The sequence below is a fragment of the Carcharodon carcharias genome, chromosome 17 (genome assembly GCF_017639515.1).
Source record: "Carcharodon carcharias isolate sCarCar2 chromosome 17, sCarCar2.pri, whole genome shotgun sequence".
Lineage (NCBI taxonomy): Eukaryota > Metazoa > Chordata > Chondrichthyes > Lamniformes > Lamnidae > Carcharodon > Carcharodon carcharias.
In genome coordinates, this window is record NC_054483.1 from 106,429,566 (window position 1) to 106,452,837 (window position 23,272).

A 23,272-nucleotide genomic window follows, 5' to 3' on the forward strand; every position below is an offset into this window, starting at 1 on the left:
AAGCAGAATATAAATTCTTTTGAAAGGGATTACACAGTTGCTTGAAACAGGGATACTTGAAGTTTATGAGGAGCGAGTAGACGAGTGGGATTAGATTAGGTGAAAAGACACTGGAACAAACAGATCTATCCTGTTTCTCTGCTGGAATATTCAATGACTCCATTCTTAGAATAGTGTAATTGGGTCTTCACCGGTTTCCCCAAGGATCCACCACAACTGAACAGGAACACAGGGCCTCATCCTAAAGGACAGCACCTCAGACAGTGCAGCACTCCGTCAGTACTACAACCTGGATCAGGTGTCCAAATGCTGGAGTGGGTTTTAAATCCACGACTCCGAGGTCAGAATGCTGCTTAAACTGAGCCATCACCAGACTCGCCTGGCGAGGGGAGAAAAATTACAATTGAGAGAGAATAAGCAGTTATAGAGACCACTTTTATTGCATTATTTGGACAAACCAGTTTGTAATCACAATAAATATTTAATTGCACTTGAAAAATAAGACTCGGGGAGAAAAAAGGCAACACATGTAAGAATGTGAAGTTAATACATTTCCATAATAGATTTCAATCTCAGTTAAATATGTGCAAGAAAATCCACCAACTCCTCATGGATACTGAAGGCATGGAAGTAAATAGTCAAGTAATGAGAAAGCACCATGTTTCACTTCAACCTACATTGCGATTAATTTGGAATTTTTGACAAGTATGGTACATAAGCCTTCCTGCCTGTTTCATGCTAGATTAGGACATCTGGGCTAAAACAGGAACTGCAACCATTTAAAAAAAATAGCTTAAAAAGAGACCAGCCCTTCTTGAAACATAAAAGAAAGCATGCTAACGTATTTGCAATATGCTCCATCCATTACAAATCATGGCAGCAGCACATGAATGACCTCATTAGCAAGTCTTCTGCTCCTGAGATGGTTTTGATGACAATAGAGATTTGGCCAATACTGAGAACTGAGAGGATGGGGTGTAGCCAAATTAGCTGGTAGGATGTGGGATTGAAGCTGAGGGTTTTGTCACAAATCACTCCTGTTTTCTGCTTCATGCAAAGTATATAATGAGAGAGAGGGAACACATAGGCAAAAGCAAGAGGTACATAAAGAGAGTTCAGGCTATCGGTCTGGGGTTGGGTTGGGTGGGGTGGGGGCACTGGATAGTGATAAATAGAGTTATAAACCATCTCAAGCCCGAAAAGGTACTGAGGTCAACTGCAACACCCAACAACTTGGAACGGAGCAAACCTGGGATCTTCCAGCAGAAAGAAATAACACATGCGCAGCAACTGTTACCATCAAATGGACGGGGCGGGGGGGTTGGTTCACATGAAGCCAGTAAGATTTGGAGCATCATCTGAAGAACAAGATTGTCGTGCAACTACTTTACTGGCTCCATTTTTCCATCACAATAATAAATAGGTCACACGTTTAACATTCACAGGAATTTGCAGGTGAGAAAAGACCAAGTTCCATCTAGTTCACCTTCTACCATCCTGATAGTCGCATAATACAATAAAGGAGTTGTTGATTAATCATAGGAATCAATCGCTATCGATGAGTGCACAACAGACCCAGATATTTGGTGAGGAAAAGCCCCAGTGGTGGAAAGCTTTGGAAACCAGAGGTCTAAAGTCACCTCTCCGCCCATCCAGCACCTTCTCCCCATGCAAAGCTACACTTAGCACATGCCATGTCTCAAATTATTCATATACACTGTCTCAAATTATATCTGTTTGAGAGAGAAATCTCCCCAATTTTGACACATTCACTCCCAGTTTTATGCTTCCCTGTATCATACAGCAAAAAAAAGGCACAAAAATACAGCAGCAGCAGCAAAACAACACTACTTAAAATTAAAAAGCAGACAATTGCTTTGCAAATTTCAGTTCTCTTAAATTCACATTTCCCAGCAGCCTGCTCTGAAGGGAAGAATCTAGTTTGTTTTACAATCATGAGGTGCAGGGCTACTTTCTGACTTACATCGCACACACATTCCTCACCACCCATCAAAACAACACAGCAGTTATTATTTGCATAATTAAGGCATTTGACTTTTTTCCTTTCTTAAATCTCCACTGATATTGCCCCAGCTCAATTCCACCCCCACCCCACTCCCACTCATTCCTAGGCTGACCACAAGCCTCTCTCCACAGTTTAAAAGGAGCAGAGATGGGAGCAGTTTGGAATGGTGAGGGTAGCTAGGAGTTCCCTTTATTTCCAGTAGACATATGAGAGCATGGATGGAACATGGAAAGTGGGAGAGTGGAAATAAGTATCTGTTCAGACCCTTACACCCCATATAGTGCTGTCAAGCTGAGGGACTCACAATAACACGTTGCCGGCGGGGGTGGGGGGGGGGTGGGGTTTGTCAGCACGCTCAAGAATCAGATCACCCCATTGTAAGCGAGGTAGGAGGTAAATTCGGCTTCTACTAGTCCAATCGTGCATTGCCTAGATTAGGACCCCATTCAAATCGACATCCTGTCACGGCTTACTGGTAATTAAGGCATTTTTTAAAAAATTAATAAAGCAGGTTAGAAATGACTAGTTACATTACTATATACACAATGAAATAAAACATAAGAAATGCACAGCTGAGTCTGCCAATCTCTGAAAGAGAAAGATTGGTTAGCGTTTCAGCTGGGGGCTCATCAGAACCAAAGAATACTGAAGGCTTTCTGTCCATTTCACTTTGTTCTTTTTACACCTTTGAAAACACTGAATGGTCCAGGGGTAAACGGCCTGTGCAATTCTGACTCGTTAATACTGTAAGCTTAAACCTGAACTCTTCTGCAAACGGCAATTAAGAATGGGTCAAGTGTTAATTTTAAGTTTGAGATCGAAAGATTATTTGTTAACCAAAGTTATTAAGTGATATGGGGCAAAGGCATGTGTATGGAGTTAGGTCACCGATCAACCATTATCTCATTGAATGGTGGATAGGCTTGAAAGGCTAAATGGCCTCCTCCTGTTTCTATATTCCAATGGAAATACAACATAGGCTTGTTCAGTAAGTTGGCTGCTTCAAGGCTTCGCACAAACATTGCGACAGGTCGAAAACTAAACAAACGCTCAAGATGACACTGGATGCTGGCGAGACTAAACCTTGCAGGAACAATCACTCAGCACCAGCAGGCTGTGTCAAACAGACATTTAGTTCTCAGTAATTATACCAGCACTTGGTCAATAAATAACTATGGATGACGTAGAGGACTGAGTCAGGAGATGGAGCATCAATCAGATCAAGGTGTGACATTCTTAAGATGGAAATGAGGGGGCAAGTTCTACTGCAGGGAGTGGACATATGGACAGATGCTGAGAGGAGGGAGGATTATGTCATTTGGAGAGTTGTGTCAAGGCTTCTCTTCTTGCTAGAGGTTTCAGAGTGGGGCAGAGAATTAAACAGGGACAAGATTGGCTGCCCCTGGGTTGTGTTTGGTTAATAGCAACAAAAAATAGGGCATGGGGCAATAAAGGCACTGCAACCAAGGAAAGCATCATGCACAACAAAGTGTGGTTGTTGAACCGATGGTTCCAGAGGCGACCTTACTGAGGAGTACAAGAGACCTATACAATGCTTTTAAGAAATACCATGGCAGTAGGACAAGAGGGCACAGAATTGGGGATGTGAACAGTAGGTTTAGCAGGCAAAAGCCAGGTAGAATGTGTTTACAATTGTGGCAGGGGGGAAATCAAATCTGGAATGGATTGGTAGGAAGAGTGAATGAGGCCAGGATATGGGACTTCTTTACGTAACTCCTGGACGCCAGAGCACAGGGGTGCACAGCATGCTTCCCACCAAGCCTGGGGTCTCATGGTTTTACATTTTTTACTGGTTTGTCCCAATTGATATTTGTGGGTCGGGAGATTTGGGAAGGCCTGCTCTTAACGTTGCCTGCTGGTTAAATCCAAAATCAGAACGCCAAAGAGCTGCAAGCGTCACCAACTTAAATAGGTCCAGTGATGGGAAGAGATTTCAACTTTGCCCCGTACGGCATAAAGGCTCCATGGTACAGAACCCACAAAGACAAGTACCAGGACACTGATGCTGTATTGGGAAGATAATACACGGTTGGTCTCCCTGAATGACAGGTTAAGCTGGTCCCCATCAGGCAATCATGACATAATCAGTGACTCTAACAGCACAGGAGACAGCCATTCAGCCACTTGTCTCTCTGTAAGAGCTATCCAATTTGTCCCACTCCACACTATTTCCCCATAACCCTGCAAATGCTTTTCCCTCTTCAAGTATTTATACTAGAATTACTATTCTAGTAATAGAAAATTACTATTAAAAATGCTTCCACTACCCTCTGCAGAGAATTCCAGATCACAGAAATTTGCTGAGTATGTAAATTCTACTCATTTCCGGCTCTGGTATTTTTACTAATTGTTCGCTGGTTAGTCACCCTCTTGACTGTAGGAACAGTTTCCCTATATTTATGATATTCAAACTCTTCATAATTGTGAACAAATCCAATGATGCAAAATATCAACAATTAGTTGGAGGCTCAATTTTTGTTTGGTGGGGGATGGGCGAAGTAGTCAGGAGCTTATTGTGTTTGCCGCAGCATCACAGAAGATAAATTGGTCGACCAAACCAAGCAGTCAGAAGCCTCTATGTGGCCTCGGGATCCTCCCAGCTGCAGCCCGGGTGGGGAGGCCAGCGAGTCAGAGGGGAGATTCGAAGTACTCAGGGTCACCTTGAGAGAACATTTTCCTTGAGTCAATCTCCCCTCCAAATCACCTACTGCCTCCTCACTCACCACCCCCAACTGACCTGCAGCCAATACTGTCCCTATGTGGGGGTGGATGGCAGTGGCTGGATGCCAACTCTTCCCCCTACCATCGACACCCAGACTTCCCAAGAACTGCAGCTCTGGATTGGGATCTCAGCAGATGGAGCCTATGTGTCTCCCATTCCAAGCTGTGCTGCCCCCCCCCTCCACCATATTGTTATATTGACTGGGAAAGAAATGGAAGAGAGACCACATTTGGAATTCACAATTTGGAATTCAACAGCTCTGAACGCAAAGACAGCCTTTCCACGTTTTCCCACACAAATAGGACGAGCTGTTAAATTGATTTACACACAAGGAACAATTACAGGGAGAGACCCCGTGCGCTTTTTGCGCTTGCCTGCGCTCTCTGGATCACGGCTTGACACTTCTCCCGTTTAGACAGCCTGTTGTTCTCGAAGATGCCCTCATTTCTTGGGTGCCCACATGAGCCATCGGGAAACATTAACAGCCCTGAGTGGAAGACAGACAAAGTTACTTAAGCTCAAAGATGCAGATGCAAGGTTTAACAAGTAGGTAAAACCCTGTGACTTAGCAACCTAGGAACAGAAGGCCATTCAGCCGTTCAAGCCTAGTCCACCCTTCAATAAGATCATGATTGATCTGTATCCTATCCCCCCTGCCTAGGCTCCATCCATATCCCTTAATACCCTTGGCTAGCCAGAAAAAAAACATCGATCTCAGATTTAAATGACTAACTGAGCTAACACCTACTGCATTTTGTGGGAGACAGTTCCACACATCTACCATCTTTTGCGTGAAGAAGAGTTTCTTAACTTCTTTTCTGAATTGCTTGAATGATTTTAAAGGTCGGGGTTCCTTATTATACATTCTACCCGCAAAGAACACAACAGTCTTTCATTGCTTCTTGAGCAAGGATCATCCCACCCATTGGGCACTGGCTTGCAGGGTTATTAGAAAATAGATGGGAGGTATCCCAACCCACACAGACAGTCTCATTCCCTCCACAGTTCACCCCTGGTTGAGCGCTGAGAGTGGTTGGACAATCCAAACTAAATTACAGGTACTTTGTACCCACTTTATTTTTATAAACTATCCATTCATTTAAGTGTCCAGCCTCTCACTTCTTTCCCACCACGACCCTGACGCTCTACCATCCCACCAAGGATAAGTCCAAAGTCTCTACCATACCATAATTGCTGCGTTCATTAGTGATATCAACAAGTCAAGATACTCTGGATTGAATTTTCTGAGAAAATCACAACTCTTCAGCCATGACACACTGACAATCCCTGATTATCCCATGCACTTGTTTTTCTAATTCATTCTCAGCCTCTGGCAGAAGTGGCCCAGCGTTTCCAACCAAGGTGCAAAATATTTGTTCAGATGGAAATGGACTAAACTGGATTGGATTCGGTTAGACTGAGCTGAGCTAGGATGGGCTGTGTCACGTTAAGATAAGCTAGCCTGAATTGACTTTCTTAGGTTGGGCCCAGTTAGACTGAGAACAAAAGCAAAATACTACGGATGCTGGAAATCTGAAATAAAAGCAGAAAATGCTAGAAATATTTAGCAAGTCAGGCAGCGTCTATGGAAAGAGAATCAGATTTAACATTTCTGGTTCAATGACCCTTCATCACTGCAAGGCCATCAACCTGAAACGTTAGCTCCATTTCTCTCCACAGAGACCTGCTGAGTATTTCCAGCATTTTCTGTTTTTACTCCCCGCTGGATTGAGTTGAGTGGAATTGAGATTGCCTCTTACCGAAAGCTTTTCTCAACATACTCCAGAGATTAATTGAGTAGATCACTCCTTACCATATCCTTCCACACGTCCATTTTTGAACTCTCCTTCAAACTTCATCCCATCACATCGAGTGAAGACGCCAACTCCTTGGAACTTGCCCTGTACAAACTCTCCCTCATACCTGATGACGGAAACCACGCAACAGTGAGTTTTAGTATGCAAAGATACATTGCCCTTTCTTAAGCTGTCCATGTTCAGTTAGCTTTGCTTCAGTTTACCATAGTCCAACAACCAGGCGGTGTTACCTCAATCAGCCCTGAATCCCATCATGCATAGAATTACATTGAAGTTACAGCACAGAAATGGGCCATTCAGCTCAAATGGTCTATGCTGGTGTTTATGCTCCACATGAACTTCTTCCTACCCTACTTCATCTCACCCTGTCAATATAATCCTTCTATTCCTGTCCCACTCATGTACTTACCTAGCTTGCCCTTAAATGAATCTATGTTATGCTATTTGCCTCAACCACTCCATGTAGCAGCAAGTTCCACATTCTCACCACTCTGGGCAAAAAAGTTTCTCCTGAATTCCCTATTGGATTTATTGTAATGATATTTATAATGTCTTGGGACAGTTTGCTGTATTAAAGGTGCTATACAATTGCAAGTTGTTATTTATGAACCCTATTTTGAGACTCCCACAAGTGGAAACATTTCTCTACCTCTACTCTACCAAGCCCCTTCACAATCTTAAAGATCTCTATTCAGTCGCCCCTCAGTCTTCTCTGCCTGGTACAAATACAACGTTTATTCCAGTCAGCGGTGACACACTTACCAGATTGGGCTTTAGTTTTTCCTTAAAAAGGACTGTGTACCTCCCTACTGCATGAACCCTGCCACCGCATCAATACCCCCTGGCAGCTCAGTTGGTAAAGGTAGTGTGTAACTGAGCTTTACAAACCACAATGTCCCAGCTTGATTTCCAGACTGTGTTACTTCTAATGATCTCGTCCAATATGGAAAAAGAGGCACTTCAAATTACTTCAAGTATCCCCTGGGCAAAAAGCACTCAAGATCAGGCCCTGATCAACCTTGAGTGAAGGTTCAGGCATGTAAATGACCACAGATACAGGATTGGACGCAGCTGTGAGGTCCCATGCTGCAGAATAGCATGTCGATAGTCAAACGTGAAGCGTGTCCAGTTGCCAATATACCAAAGAAAAACCCATGCAATTCTTTCGGATGATGTTAACCTGAGGACCTGTCTGCCCTCTTGGGTGGATGTAAAAGACATTATTGGAAGAAGAGCAGGGGAGATCTCCTAGCTATTCTGGCCAACCAACATCTTTAAAAAGTGGATGGTCTGGACATAAGCTCATTGCAGCTTGTGGGTTCTTGCTGTGCACAAATTAGCTGCCAGATTTCCTACAAGAGTTTCTACATCCAGGGTGGCTGTGAAGTGCTTTGGAACATCTGAAGGTAATGAAGGTAATCTGAAGGCACTATATAAATGTAAGTCTTCCTTGATACCACTGGAAGGTAACTGGTGCAAAGACTGTGTTTTGGTGAAGCCCAACAGATAGGATCACTGTTTAAACTGGACTATAGAGTGCAGCAACACCTTCTGGCAAGAAGGGGAATAACAGTGCAGGCACAGACAACAACTACCATAGCTGTTAGATAAGACTGCCCAATACAGACATATAAGAGAGAATTAACTTTGAACGCCACAGAGAGGCGTATCTTAAGCTGATATTAGTTGGCTCTCAACAGTTTCCGAGCAAGTCGTCACTGATTATATATGATTATAAAAATATGCACAGTTTTTAATGCATCTATCATGTCATATGGCTCTGTCTGCTCTCTCACACGCAAATAAAAGGTCCCATGGCCACTATCTTGAACAGCTGTAGAGGAGTTCCCCCCAGTGTCCTGGCCAACATTTATCCTTCAACCAACAGCTAAGAAACAGATGACCTGGTCATTATCATATTTGCAGTTTGTGGAATCTTGCTGTGCACAAATTGGCTTCCACCTTTCGTATATTACAACAATTATCATCAAAAAGTACTTCATTGGCTGGAATGTGCTTTGGGATGTCCTGAGGTTGTGAAAGGCGGTGTATAAATGAAAGCTAATTCTTTTGTTTGAGATTTACTGGCAGAGTCAGGAAGTGGACAGCCTTTTCTGCCTGGACTGTAGTGCCTGTAGTACAGGGACATGATCTGTGTCTGGACTCTGGCTTACCTCGAGCCGTCAGAGAAGACCAGCAGCCCGCGGCCACTGAACAGGCCATTCTCAAACTGGCCAATGTAGCTGCTGCCATCCGCGAACCTCAGCTGCCCGATCCCATGCCGGCGACCTGGTGCAGTGGAAGGGTAAAAGGTCACAGCATGAATGATGTCACAGAGCATTACAGTTCCGTTGACAGTAGCCTGGCAACTCACTGGGTAAATGGCCATGTGAAAACCTGGAACTCACCAGCTTTGATCTCTAGGTTCATGCTATCTTAAATGGAGTAGCATTTGAGAAGTGCTACAAATTGGCCTCAATGCCAGAAGCTGGGTATTCTATGGCAAGTGGTTCACCTTCTGACTCCCAAAACGTCTTTCTGTCCATCTACAAATCACAATTCAGGAGTGTGAATGAATACTCTCCACTTGCTTGGATGGGTGCAGCTGCAAGAGCCCTCAAGAAGCTTGACAGCGATCAGGAAAAGACAGCGCACTTGATTGGCATCCCATCCACTACCTTAAACAACCATTCCCTCCACCACCAATGCACAGTGGCAGCAGTGTGTATCATACACAAGATGTGGTGCAGCAACACGCCAAGCCTCCTTCGACAGCACCATCCAAACCCATGACCTCTGCCACCTACAAGATTCCTAGTCAGTTAATCACGCTGAAATGACCCTGTGCTCGGCTAAGTCATGTTTTAGTGCAGATGGACTCCAGATGTCCGCTATTCAGCTCTGCGCTGACGCACTTGGCTGGAGTATTGGAGGGTGGTGTTAGTACCCAAGGCAACTTATACATAGATATGGGAGTTCTCAGGAAAGGAGTTGGAGTCAGGGGATGGAATGGTCAGCAAAGATAGTTAATGTCAGCAGCGTGAACACAAGGTCCTAGGAAACATGCCCCTTGCCCCTCCATATGCCCTGCACACCCACGTTAGTACTTGCTGGAGGCAGCAGTCCACTATATGGGTCCCAATCACTGTACAGGATGGGAAAAGAGGAATTTAAGCAAATATATTTCAATATTGTACTTTGCCATGCAAGTCCCATTTATCCATCACCCCTGTGCTCGTTGGCATGCAGTGGCTTCAGGTCAAACAGCACCTCGAGTTTAAAATTATCCTTACCTTGAAATCCCTCCTTGGCCTCATCCCTATCTCCATAACCCCATCTGGTCCAACCCTCCAAAATCTCTGCTCTCCTACAATTCTGACCTCTCGCACAACCCTGATTTTCATCGCTGCACCACTGGCGGCCATGTCTTCAGTTGCCTAGGCCTTAAGCTCTGGAATTTCCTCAAACCTCTCTTCTCCATTAAGACCCTCCTTAAAACCTACCTCTTTGATCAAGCTTTTGGTCATGTGTCCCAGTATCAAATGTGGCTGGGTATCAAATTTTATTTAATAATGTTCCGTTGAAGCACCTCGTGGCATTTTACTACGTTCAAGATGCTATATAAATGCAAATGGCTGTAGTTATCCACAAATTCACCATTTCAGATTGCTCCCACCACTGACTAGACAAAGAGTCCTTTACCCAGGCGTTATCAAAACTCTTTCTCTACTAACGGCTTTGGTACAGTTTGTGACGGTTAGAGTAGCACCACTCAGGAGGGTGTCACAGATCAAGCTGACTGGTGTGGAAGCTTCACTTCACCATTCATTTCAGATTACACAATTCTCACCTAACACATCCTACATGTCAATTGTGGTTCAGTGGGTAGCACCTTCACCTCTGAGTCAGAAAACTATGCCAGACATTTGAGCACAAAATCTCCAATGCAGCACTGAAGGAGCTTTACAATTTCACATTGATGTTAAACTGAGGTTCCGTCTGCCCTCTCAGGAGCTATTTCAAAGAGCAGGGGAGTTATCCCTGATGTTCTGACCAATATTTACCCCTCAAAACAACATCAGTGAAACAGATTATCTGATCATTTATCTCATTGTTGCTTATGGGAGTCTCCTATGTGCAAATTGGCTGTTATGTTTCTGACATTGCAACAGTTAACACAATGACACTTTGAAAAATACTAATTGTTTTGCGGTGTCCTAAAAGACGCAATATAAATACAAGTCAGCATCTTATACATGGTCACGCCCAGTCTCACTACTGTAATTTCCTCTAGTCCTACCTGCCAACTCATGACCTTGGGTCATTTGACTCTGGCTCCCTGTTCATCTGCCACCTCACCCCGACACCCTCCAACCTTTGGCTGTCTCACCACATTCTCTGGATTCACCCACTCCTTTCACCCCCATGAATTGTTTCAGGTCATTTACTGGATTAAAAAGGTGTTGTATAAATGTGCGCCAACATCACTGGGACCCCAATAAAGACCAGGAACTTATCCAGAGAGACAGGATAAGTGGCCTCAGTCACGCTTTGCAGGCTACACAATAGCAGACTGTACAGAGAATGACTTACCTTCCTTCCACTCCCCATGATACTCCTCACCACTCGAGTAGGTGAAGGTTCCTTTGATCAGCGTCATGTTCCAATCTAATGAAAAACAATAGTCATTCCTGTAAGTAACTGAGCTAAAGTTCCACACTCAACTCATGGTCTGCACTACTCTCATCCTGGTTAGTGGTAGGGGCACAACAAGCTGGCCTCAGTGATCCTGGATCAAGAGTAGAAAATTAAAACAAAAAAATCTTTCCCATTCCTGACGACCAAGCAATATTGAGGAAAAAAAAATCACTGGCAAAGTCAAAACTTCAGACGGTACAGTTATAACTTCAGGGCAGAGTATATCGTGATGGTGGAGTCACATATAGACCCTGAGGTCTATGATGAAGATGGTAAGAAGGATGTTAAGTTTTTCCATCTCTATATCTGTACCCTCTTCCAGTCTAAACCTTCTGAAATCTCTGCGCTCCTTCAGCCTTGGCTTCTTGCACATCTCCAACTTGTTTTGTCCTCCATTAGCAGCAGTGCCTTCAGTTGCCTTTAGATTTCCCTCCCTTAAATATCTCCGCATCTCTCTCTTCCTTGAAGATGCTGCTTAAAACCCAACCTCTTTGACCAAGGTTTTGGACACCTGTTGACTGATTCTACTCCAGTGAAACAGCTTGGGATATTTTATTATGTTAAAGGTGCTACATACATGCAAGTTGCTGTAGTGAGCCAGTGGTGTTTTTGCAATTATCTGACAGCTTCATGATGCCAAGGTTCTTTATTTCCCGATTTCTTTCTAAACCAAATGCAAATTGTCGAACTGTCACCGTGGATCTCAACTCGATCTCTGGATTACTCAGCCAGTAATATAACCTTTACTGGTTAACTGTTAACCTGTAGCTAGCTGCAGGCAGGAAATGGAGTCAGATATGTAAGCTGGTTTAAAAAGAAAAAAAAAACACTCAAAATAAAAGATGCAACTCAAAGCCAGGAAGGACCAGGTTCTGTGCCCGGGCCCCTCTCCCCAGCCCAGCCACTGACCCCAGGCCTTGCTCCCCAGCCCAGCTACTCTATCCCAGGGACCAATACCAAACTAGTTTCATCAACGACTAAATCTGTATTGCACCTAGTGTGCTCACACTTAAATAAAAAATAAATCTACTGTCCCTGCATTGGGGAACTGGGGAGAGGGGTGGGGGTGCAGGTGAGCGAAAGAGTACACAACGCTCCTGCACATCCAGTTTACACCCCCATCCAAGAGGGTAGGATTAAGTTTGACACTGTTTCCGCCAACTAATGCTGCAAGGAACCAAAACTTTCAAGAGAGAACAAAGACGGAACAACAACTTGCATTTATAGAACAACTTTAAACACAGTAAAATTTCCCAAGGCACTTCACAGGAGCATTATTGACCAGAATTTGGCACAGAGCCATAAAAGGACATATTAGGCGATCAAAGAGGTGGGTGTTAAGGAACTATTTAACAGGGGGGGAGAAAGAGAGAGATCCACGCGCAGGTTTAGGAAGGCAATTTCAGAGTTGCAGGCCTTCAATGGGGTAGTATATAGATTAATTGAATTTAAGAATCAAGATATGCTTTATGATCCCACCATTCAGTCGGTATTATTAGATATTACGGGACCCATGGGATTAAATGCAATAAATTCAAACATTGCAGTTCCTCCTGTTTATCACCTGAGGGAGCTCCATTATCCACAAAGTTTAGCTAAGGTGATTAGAAAAGTTATATTTATACAGCACTTTAACATATCCTCAGGACATTCTAAAGTGCTAAACCACACACCTAAGTGTGCAGTTCATTGCTTGACCCGTAAAATCAAAGAAAACAGCCAGATATCATCTCATGTTCTGTAGTCAGTTCTGTGATAATGGATGAGACCTTTTCTTGAACCCTGATATATCGCAGTGGGGATCTTGGTTTTCGAAGTGAGACTTCCTCAGCTGGTGTTTACATTCAGTATCAGCAACGCGAGGGGCCTGATAATAGTCTCAATTCAGGATGGTGTGTGACTTGGAAGGGGAACTTGCAGGTGATGGTGTTCCCATGCGTCTGCTGCCCTTGTCAGGGCCTTGGGAGGGGCTGCAGTGCATTCTGTACGTGAGCTGCACTGTCGACCACTATCTTAAGAGGAAAGCTTGGACAGGCTGGATCTGTATCCAGGAGAATGAGAGGTGATCCTATTGAAACATTTACGATCCTGAGAAGGCTTAACAGATTGGGTGCTGAGAGAATGGTTCTCCTTGTGGAGAGAGATTAGAACAGGGGGACACAGTTTAAAAATAAGGAGTCTCCCACTTAAGACAGAGATGAGAATTTTTTTCTCCCAGAGGGTTGTAAATCTGTGGAACTCTCTTCCCCAGAGAGTGGTGGAGGCTGGGTCATTGGATATTTTTAAAGCAGTGGTATATAGATTCTTGACTAATTAGGAATCAAAGGGAATAGGGGGGTAGGAGGGAAAGTGGAGTGAAGGCCACAATCAGATCAGGCATGATCTTACTGAACGGTGGAGCAGGCTCGAGGGGCTGAATGGCCTACTGCTTTTAATTCGTATGTTCGTATGACACAATATGGTGGCTGTGGAGGGATGAATATTTACAGAAAACGGGTTCTGGCGCAGGGAACGAGATGTGTAACCCCTTTTACATGAAGCATTATGGAATGGTACAGCACAGAAGTAGGTCTGTGCCAGCCCTTTGAACGAACTATCAAATTAATCCCACTATCCTGTCCTTTCCATCATAGCCGCACAATTTTTTTCCCTTCCAATAAACTTATCCAATTCCCTTTTTAAGTTATTATTGAATCTGCTTGCACCAGCCATCCACCAATTTATGCCAACTGAATGAAGAGGTAACTCAAAACATCCGATATGGAACCCAGAGGCCATGAAATACACAGAATACTTAATGGAATGGTATCATAGTGGTAATGTTACTGAATTAGCAATCTGGAAACCTGGACTAATAATCCAGGGACCAATCCAATCACAGCAGCTGGGAAACTGAATCAACTATAATTCCAGAATAACTAGCTTGTCCCAGTAATGGTGACCACAAAACTACCAGATTGTTGTAAAAATCCATCTGATTCCCTAATGTCCTTTAGGGAAGGAAATCTACTAACCTTGTGTGACCTATTTATTTCCGAGATCTCCATGCTCCTCAAATTCCAGCCTCGAGTATCTCCAATTTTACTCACTCCACCATTGGCGGTCACCTCTTCGGTTGTCAAGGCCCTAACTTTTTGGAATTCCCTCCCTAAATCTCTCCTCTCTATCTAACTTTTTTTCTTTAATATATGTCAAGACACAACTTAAAATTTCTCTCTTTACCCACGCTTTTGGTCACCGCCCCTAGTCTCTCCTCATGTGGCTCAATATCATATTTTGTTTTATAATGCCTCTGTGTTGCATTTTTGGAATACTTATATAAAAGTACTACATAAATAAAAACAGGTTATTGTTGTTGTTATTGTTATATGCCACAGCAATGTGGTGGACTCTTAACTGCTTCCCGAAATGGCCGAGCAAGCCACTCAGTTGTACTTGAGAAGGCGGCTCACCACCACCTTCTCAGCAGGAATTAGAGATGGGGTGTAAATGTTGGCCTTGCCAGTGGCACTCACATTCTCACAAACTCCACATAACAGCTAGAGAAAGAATCTGCATTGCTATAGCACCTTTCATAACCTTAGGATGACCAAGTGTTTCACAACTAATGAAATGTAGTCACTGTTGTAATGTAGGAATCGTGCAGCTAATTTGCACACAGCAAACTCCCATGAACAGCAATGTGATAATGCCCACATCATCTGTTTTAGGCCTTGGTTGAGGAATAAATATTAACCCAGGACACCAGGAAGGACTCCCTGCTCTTCTTCAAAATAATATCATGAGAACTTTTACACACACACTTCAGCAGGCAGGTTGGGTCTCAATTTTAATCTCACATCTGAAAGACGTCACCTCTACCAGCAGCGCTCCCTCTGTACTGCACTGGAAATGTGGCCCTGGATTATGTGCTCAAGTCTTTGGAGCAACAACCTTCTGCCTCTGAGGTGAATGCCACACACTGAGCATTTGCTGGCACCTCAGTGTACAACGCAAGAAGATCTCCATCCCTGATCTATGCTGAGTTAATTAATCTAATGGGGGAATTGACCACGGGATCCCAGGGCTAGAATGAGCAGGGGGTGCATAAATCAGCTGCAGCCAAGCGATTCTACTCCTAATTGTTGGCTCTGCTGGAACGTTAAATACTTGATCCTAATTAATTCACAGGATGTGGGCTTCGCTAGCTAAGCCAGCATTTATTGCCCATCCATAGTTGCCCTTGAGGTGGTGGTGGTGAGCTACCTCCTTGAACTGCTGCAGTCCATGTGGTGTAGGTACACCCACAGTGCTGTTAGGGAGGGAGTTCCAGGATTTTGATCCAACAACAGTGAAGGAACAGCGATATATTTCCAAGTCAGCATGCTGAGTGACTTGGAGGGGAACTTCCAGGTGGTGGTGTGCCCATCTATCTGCTGCCCTTGCCCTTCTGGATGGTAGTGGTCATGGGTTTGGAAGGTGCTATCGAAGGAGCCTTGGTGAATTCCTGCAATGTATCTTGTAGATGGTACACACTGCTGCTACTCTGCACCGGTGGTGGAAGGAGTGAATGTTTGTGGATGTGGTGCCAATCAAGTCCTGGATGGTGTCAAGCTTCTTGAGTGTTGTGGGAGCTACACTCATGCAGGCAAGTGGGGAGTATTACATCAGACTCTGACTTGTGCCTTGTAGATGGTGGACAGGCTTTGGGAGTCAGGAGGCGAGGTTACTCATCGTATGATTCCTAGCCTCTGACCTGTTCTTGTAGCCATAGTTTTTATATGGCTAGTCCAGTTCAGTTTCTGGTGAATGGTAATGCCTAGGATGTTGATAGTGGGGGATTCAGTGATGGATTGCCATTGAACATCAAGGGACGGTGGTTGGATTCTCTCTTGTTGGAGATGGTCATTGCCTGGCACTTGAGTGGCGCAAGTGTTACTTGCAACTTGTCAGCCCAAGCCTGGATATTGTCCAGGCCTTGCTGCATTTGGACATGAACTGCACACACACACACACAGACAGGAACATGATCAGGCTTAACTGTGATGGGCTACACAGCCAAATATCCAACAGACATTCATTAAACTTATGCATCAAGAATGGGCAAATAGTACCCCTCGGAACAGCAAGAACCTAGTGTGTCTTCTGTAGAAAAAATGCATGCACAAATAAATGGATCAATTTTGAGATAAGGCTTGGCAATATAATGGGCAGATGGACAAACCCTTGAATGGAGCTCCCCATGGAGAATTCAAATTCAGGGAAAAAAGAATGCAAAAAAAAAAAAACAGATTAATGCTGAAAATGCATAAATTGTCCCTTTTAAGTTTCGTTTAAAGGTGCCTACTCACCTTGCAGTGCTAAGCAGCCTGTGGATCATGCAACAGGGAGCCAGGTTCCCATTGATGAATATTCAGCTCCCAGGCCCTGCCTGAGTCAGACATGTCCTCCTGACAGGGAGCGCACCCCTCAACAACACGCGCTCTCATTGGCTCCCTCCCCGTCCACTGGCTCCGTTACCCTTAGCAACCACCTTGGATACCGCAAGCTGCCATGTTTGTGAGGGGCAGCAGTCACTTATTTATTTATTTCAAAGAATATTTATCGATAGAAGGAAGCAGGAAATTATGTTTCCTGAACTTATCTTCCTTTGTATAATTTTCTGACGAAAAGATGAAGGTTACAGCTGATTTTTTTTTGAAATTGCTAACCGGGAAAACGTCCATTTTTGTGCGTGGCAGAATTCGTTGGGGCTGTAAGTTTTCTGTTTTGATTTATTATTGATTGTTTTGATCGGTAAAGGGAATTTATTGAACTGTTCAGCTGGACTTTATACACAGATCTGCCCTGTATAAATAGTTTAAAGTGAAATTAACTCCTTTTGCCTTTGGTTTAAATGAAAACTATTAAAATTAAGACCGGCCAGCTCACCAACACAATAACAACTTGCATTTGTGTAGCACCTTTAACATGATAAAACGTCCCAATGAGCTTCACAGGTGCAATTTGACACAAGGCACACATGAAGACACACAGTAGACCATCCTGGATAGGTTTAGAGTGTCTTAATGAAGGAGAGATGCAGAAAGGTTTGGGGGATTCCAGAGATAAGGCTAAGGCAGCCTCGAGCCACACACCATTGCTATCCATAGAATTACAAATAGTTTCACAGCACAGAACAGACCATTTGACCTGGGCAGGTATTTATTCTCCACAAGAGCTTTCTCTTATCCACTACCCCATTGACATATCCCTGTATTTTTCTCTCTCATGTGGTTGTCCATTAAATATCTTAAATACATCCATGCTATGGTAAATGGTAGGGCACTGAGGAGGAACAAAGGGATCTGGAAGTTCAGATACATAGTTCCCTGAAAGTGGCGTCACAGGTAGACAAGGTTGTAAAGAAAGCTTTTGGCATACTGGCCTTCATAAATCAAAGTATTGAGTATAGGAGTTGGGATGTTATGGTGAGGTTGTATAAGACATTGGTGAGGCCAACTTTGGAGTATTGCGTGCAGTTCTGGTCGCCTAACTACAGGAAAGATATCAGTAAGATTGAGAGAGTGCAGAGAAGATTTACTAGGATGTTTCCGGGTCTTAAGGAGTTAAGTTACAGGGAAAGATTAAACAGCTTAGGACTTTATTCCTTGGAGCGTAGAAGAATGAGGGGAGATATGATAGAAGTTTACAAAATTATGAGGGGTATAGACAGAGTAAATGTGACTAGGCTCTTTCCACTTAGATTAGGAGAAATAAACATGAGAGGACATGGCTTTAGGGTGAAAGGGGAAAGGTTTAGGGGGAACATTTAGGGGGAACTTCTTCATTCAGAGAGTGGTGAGAGTGTGGAATGAGCTACCATCTAACGTGGTAAATGTGGGCTCACTCTTAAGTTTTAAGAATAAATTAGATAGATACATGGATGGAAGCGGTCTGGAGGGTTATGGACTAGGTGCAGGTCAATGGGACTAGCGGAATAATATTTTGGCACAGACTGGAAGGGCCGAATGGCCTGTTTTCTGTGCTGTGGTGTTCTATGGTTCCATGGTTCTATGTATCTCAACTACTCCATGTGGCAGTAAGGTCTACATTTTAACCACTCTGGGTACAAAAATACTTATATTGAATTCCCTACTGGATTTATTAGGAACCATTTACAACCTCTAGTTTTGCTCCCAACATCTTCCCTACATTCGCCTTATCAAATACCTTCATGGTTTCAAAAAGCTTTTTTCAAGTCATTCCTCAATCTTCACTTTTCTACACACCAGAGTCTCAGTCTTTCCTGATAGTTCTAAACTCTCAGTTTGATACTTCATGTACAATATCAGATGTTTTTGCAACATGTCCAATCCAGACCTGCTAAGCTGATGAAATTATCACTGATCTGGAGACTATTTTTGACCCACAAAGTTGTTGCAAAAGTACTCAGATACAAAATGAAATATGCATAAACTAGAAGAGAACTCCTTTATTCAAAAAGATTGGGGAGACAGAAAACAGGAAACTACAGGCCAGTTAGCTTAACATCTGTCATAGGAAAAGTTTTAGAAGCTATTATTAAAGATGCTATGTCAGGGAAGTTAGAAAAATTGAAGGCAATCAGGCAGAGTCTGTTTTGTGAAAGGGAAATCATGTTTAACAGATTTATTGAAATTCTTTGAAGGACTCATGTGCTGTGGATAAAGGGGAACTGGTGAATACTTATATTTCCAGAAGACAATTGATAAGGTGCCACATCAAAGGATATTGCAGAAAATAAAAGCTCATAGTGTAGGGGTATCATGTTGGCATAGATAGAAGATTGGCTGGCTAACAGGAAACAGAGGCTAGTCATAAATGGGTCTTTTTCTGGTTGGTATGTTGTAACAAGTGGTATGCCACAGTGATCAGTGCTGGGATCTCAACTTTTTACAATTTATATAAATGATTTGGATGAAGAGAAAGTAAGTTGTGAAGAGGATGCAAGGAGGCTACAAAGTGACATAGATAGGTTAAGTGAGTGGGCAAAGATCTGGCAAATGGAGTATAATATGGGCAAATGTGAAATTGTCCATTTTGGCGGGAAGAATAAAAAAGAAGCATATTATTTAAATGTGAGAGGTTGCACAGCTCTGAGATTCAGAGGGATCTGGGGTGTCCTAGTGCATGAATCACAAAAGACTACTATGCAGATACAGCAAGTAATTAGGAAAGCTAATAGAATGATATTGTTTTTTATGGGGGGGTATTGAATACAAAAGTAGGGAGATTATGCATCAGTTTTACAGGGCACTGCTGAGACCGCATCTGGAGTATTGTGCACAGTATTGGCCTCCTTATTTAAGGAAGGATGTAAATGTGTTAGAAGCAGTTCAGAGAAGGTTTACTAGACTAATACCTGGAATGGGTGGGTTGTCTTATGAGGAAAGGATGGGCAGGTTAGGCTTGTATCCGCTGGAGTTTAGAAGAGTAAGAGGCGACTTAATTGAAACATATAAGATCCTGAGCGATCTTGACAGAGTGGATGTGGAGAGGATGTTTCCTCTTGTGGGAGAATCTAGAACTAGGTATCAGGGTTTAAAAATAAGGGGCTGCTCATTTAAGACAGAGATGAGGAGAATTTTTTTCTTTCAGAGGGTAGTGAGTCTTTGGAACTCTCTTCCTCAAAAGGCAGTGGAAAAAGAGTCTTTAAATATTTTTAAGGCAGAGCTAGATAGGTTCTTGATAAACAAAGGGAGAAAGGTTATGGAGGTAGGACGGAATGTGGAGTAGAGGCCACAATCAGATCACCGATGATCTTATTGAATGGTGGAGCAGGCGCGAGGGGCTATGTGGCTTACTCCTGCTCCTAATTTGTTTGTTCATATGATCTCTAAAATATTTGCGGTCAACTTAGTAAACCATGCCATCCGCATTTCATGCCATTCATTCTTCCCTTGCCCTCCCTGTCATGCACATCCATCCCATTTCTTTCATCCCTCTTATATCATCCCCATCCCGTCCCCATCAAAACCCTTCTTCCTACGCAACCCGCTTTCCCATTCCATATCTCCCATGCCTTCCCCTTGCTTCCATGCCATCCTCCCCCCATGCTGTCCACTTCTCCCCACACATGCCGTTCCCCCCCACCCAGCCCCAATCCCTCCAGCCAGAGTAACTTTGCTGTTGGTCTACCCTGACCTTCTGCTGTTTTTTTCTGGAGCAACATATATATTAATGAATGTGATTGTTAGGAATTAACAATGGCTTGCATTCATGTTCCTTATTTGTCTTCAGAATGAGAGTTGCTGACAAGGCTGCCTTTCTTGAAATACTTACATTTGTAACTGGTGTCTTAATTGTAATGCCATCCAAGCACATTAAACATCACAGTTGGGCCGGGCCAAGAGCTGGGCGAGTCCAGCAGCTTTCATGGCCATTTTGTCAGTCTTCAGTCACTGAACCTCAGCAAAGATAAAACCAAAATACTGCGGATGCTGGAAATCTGAAACAAAAACAGAAAATGCTGGAAAAACTCAGCAGGTCTAACAGCATCTGTGGAGAGAAAAAAAAACGGTTAACGTTTCGAGTCCATATGACTCTTCTTCAGAGCAAAGCCTTTTAGCTCAGCAAAGATATATTGGCCTTGGAGGAGATGCAGAGCAGTTTCACCAGAATGATTCCAGCGTGTAAATGGTTAAATTATGAGGACAGTTTGTGGAGGGGGGTTCAACTGCTGGGTCAGGGTGGGGGGGGGGGCCAACTTCTGGGGCGGGGGCAACTGCCGGGTTGGAGGTGGGGGGGGTCAACTGCTGGGGCGGGGTGGGGGCTACTGCTGGGGGTAGGGTGGGGGCGAATGCCTGGAGGTGGACATCCAGTGGCAGGCTGGGGTGCCAGCACTCCTCACAGACCTGCAGGCTCTTCCCGCCTGCCTGGGTGTGGGTATAAAGGGCACCCTATTGAGCGGTTCTTCCCCTACTCCACCCCCAACAAGTGGTGACCTGGCTGCTTTCTGTTTTTATCATTAAAGTTATTAAACGTAGCTGTAAGGTCACCTCCTTGTTGAGGTGTTTACCTTGCAGCCAGGTGCTTTCTGAAGCAGCACGGCCTCCAGCTTCATGAGTCCGCAAACCCTCCCCTGAATCGGTACCTGTCACCAAACCAATTAAGGGCTTATGTGAACATCTTAACTTTAATCTTTCCCCGCGGAGGCAGGTTTCTAACTTGAAAGCAAACCAGGCTCCTGTTTCCCACCTCAAAAAAATCCTGCCCATGATCTTATTGTTAGTTTAGTACCCAAACACATGTCTCAGGATGCCCTCTGAGCATGTGTTATGATCTTGGACAAGATGGAAGATAAAGCTTCTCAACCGATTGTGATCATGCTTTTTTCCATGTTAAAGGCACTATAAAAATGTAAATTGTTATTGTTGAAAAAAGTCTTGTTGACCATATCTTTGATCTCCCCTTAAAGTCTTTCACTTCTGTTGCTCAGTGCCTGCCTCATCTGCTTGTAAAGAATTGTAAGGGCCCCCTTTATATGAGGAATATTACAACAGTCTGGTGCCAAGGGTTTGAGCCTGTTCCACCATTCAGTTAGATTTTGGCTGTTATGTGCCTGAGCATCTTTCATCTGCCTTCATTCCATAAAGCCCTGGTACCCTTAACCAACAAACAACTATGGGTCTGTTATAGCAGTTTCAATTGACCCAATGTGAACCTTTTTGCCTTGAGCACTGCTAGAGAGGAGACAAAATTAGAAAGAGCTAACATTTATACAGCATAATTCATGGCCTCTGGATGTCCCAAAGAATTCACAGCCAACAAAGTACTTTTTTGCAGTGTTGTCACTGTTGTAATGTAGGAAAGGGGGCAGTCAGTTTGCGCACAGCAAGCTCTGACAGACAGTAATACGATGATAAAAAACAAAAATACCTGGAAAAACTCAGCAGGTCTGACAGCATCTTTTCAACTGTATCCCTCTCCGCAGATGCTTTTGTTTTTGTTCTAGATTTCCAGCATCCGCAGTATTTTGCTTTTATCTTAGTAATACGATGTTAACCAGATATGGGGAAAGATACTGAACAGATAGTTCTTTCAGAGAGGTCACACTCAATTGACTTAATTGCTTCCTCTGCATTGCACAATTCTAGTCTCTATATTACGAAAAGGATACTGAGGCACTGGAGAAAGTGCAAAGAAAGGTTTACAATGATTATAGCAGAACTCAAGGGTTATACCAATCTGGACTGACTGAACAGACTGGGGCTTCTTTCTCTAGAAAAGAGAAGGCTGAGTTTTGACCTAATTGAGGTATTTAAAATGATAAAGGTGATTGATAGGGTAGATGCAGAGAAAATATTTCCTCTTGGGCTGAGTGTGGGGAGACTAAAACCAAGAGCCACCAGTATAAGATAGTCATTAAAAAATTCAATAGAGAATTCAGGAGAAATTTCTTTACCCAGAGAGTAGTGAGAAATTGGAACTTGCTACCACATGGAGAAGTTGAGGTGAAAAGTATAGATGCATTTAAGGTGAAGCTAGATTAGCAGAAGGATGGCAGTTCTGATGAAAGATCATCAAAGTGAAACATTAACTCTAGCTGGGATTTTCCGGTCCCACCCCTGGTGTGACCTGTCACAGGTGGGACAGACAATTCAGAGAGGCAGCCAAATGTCCATTGACTTTGGGCGGGACCAGAAAATCACGGTCTCTGTTTCTCTCCACAGATGCTACCTTACCTGCTGAGTATTTTTAGCATTTTCTGTTTTCACATAGAAGGATAGGCAGATAGGGTTAGATGGAAAGGGGAGTGGGATGAGGATCATGAGGAACATTAATACTGGCATAGACCAGTTGGACCAAATACTTGTTCCTGTGCTATAATTGCTTTGTAAGATTCCACAATTGTATATTTTAAGCTTGAAAATAAATAACATTTCCCATGTTAAGTAATTTGTGGAGCTGCTTTCCCTAACACCTGTCTTTTGCCAGGGTTGAGGGGGTGCTGATGGTGGGGTGATGCAGTGATTGGCTTCAGCAAAT

The 23,272-nt window shown here is 43.5% G+C and overlaps 1 protein-coding gene across 1 annotated transcript; it reads right to left on the reverse strand.

The window, feature by feature from the left end:
• Positions 1–418: 418 nt before the first annotated feature.
• Positions 419–16,768, reverse strand: morn4 (MORN repeat containing 4). Its single transcript, XM_041210299.1, has 5 exons — positions 16,615–16,768; positions 11,180–11,254; positions 8,761–8,875; positions 6,583–6,692; positions 419–5,256 (listed from the first exon to the last, which is right to left on the reverse strand). Exons 2-5 carry the CDS (start codon positions 11,244–11,246, stop codon positions 5,108–5,110), a joined length of 441 nt encoding a protein of 146 aa, XP_041066233.1. The 5' UTR covers positions 11,247–11,254; positions 16,615–16,768; the 3' UTR covers positions 419–5,107.
• Between the last annotated feature and the right edge of the window lie 6,504 nt (positions 16,769–23,272).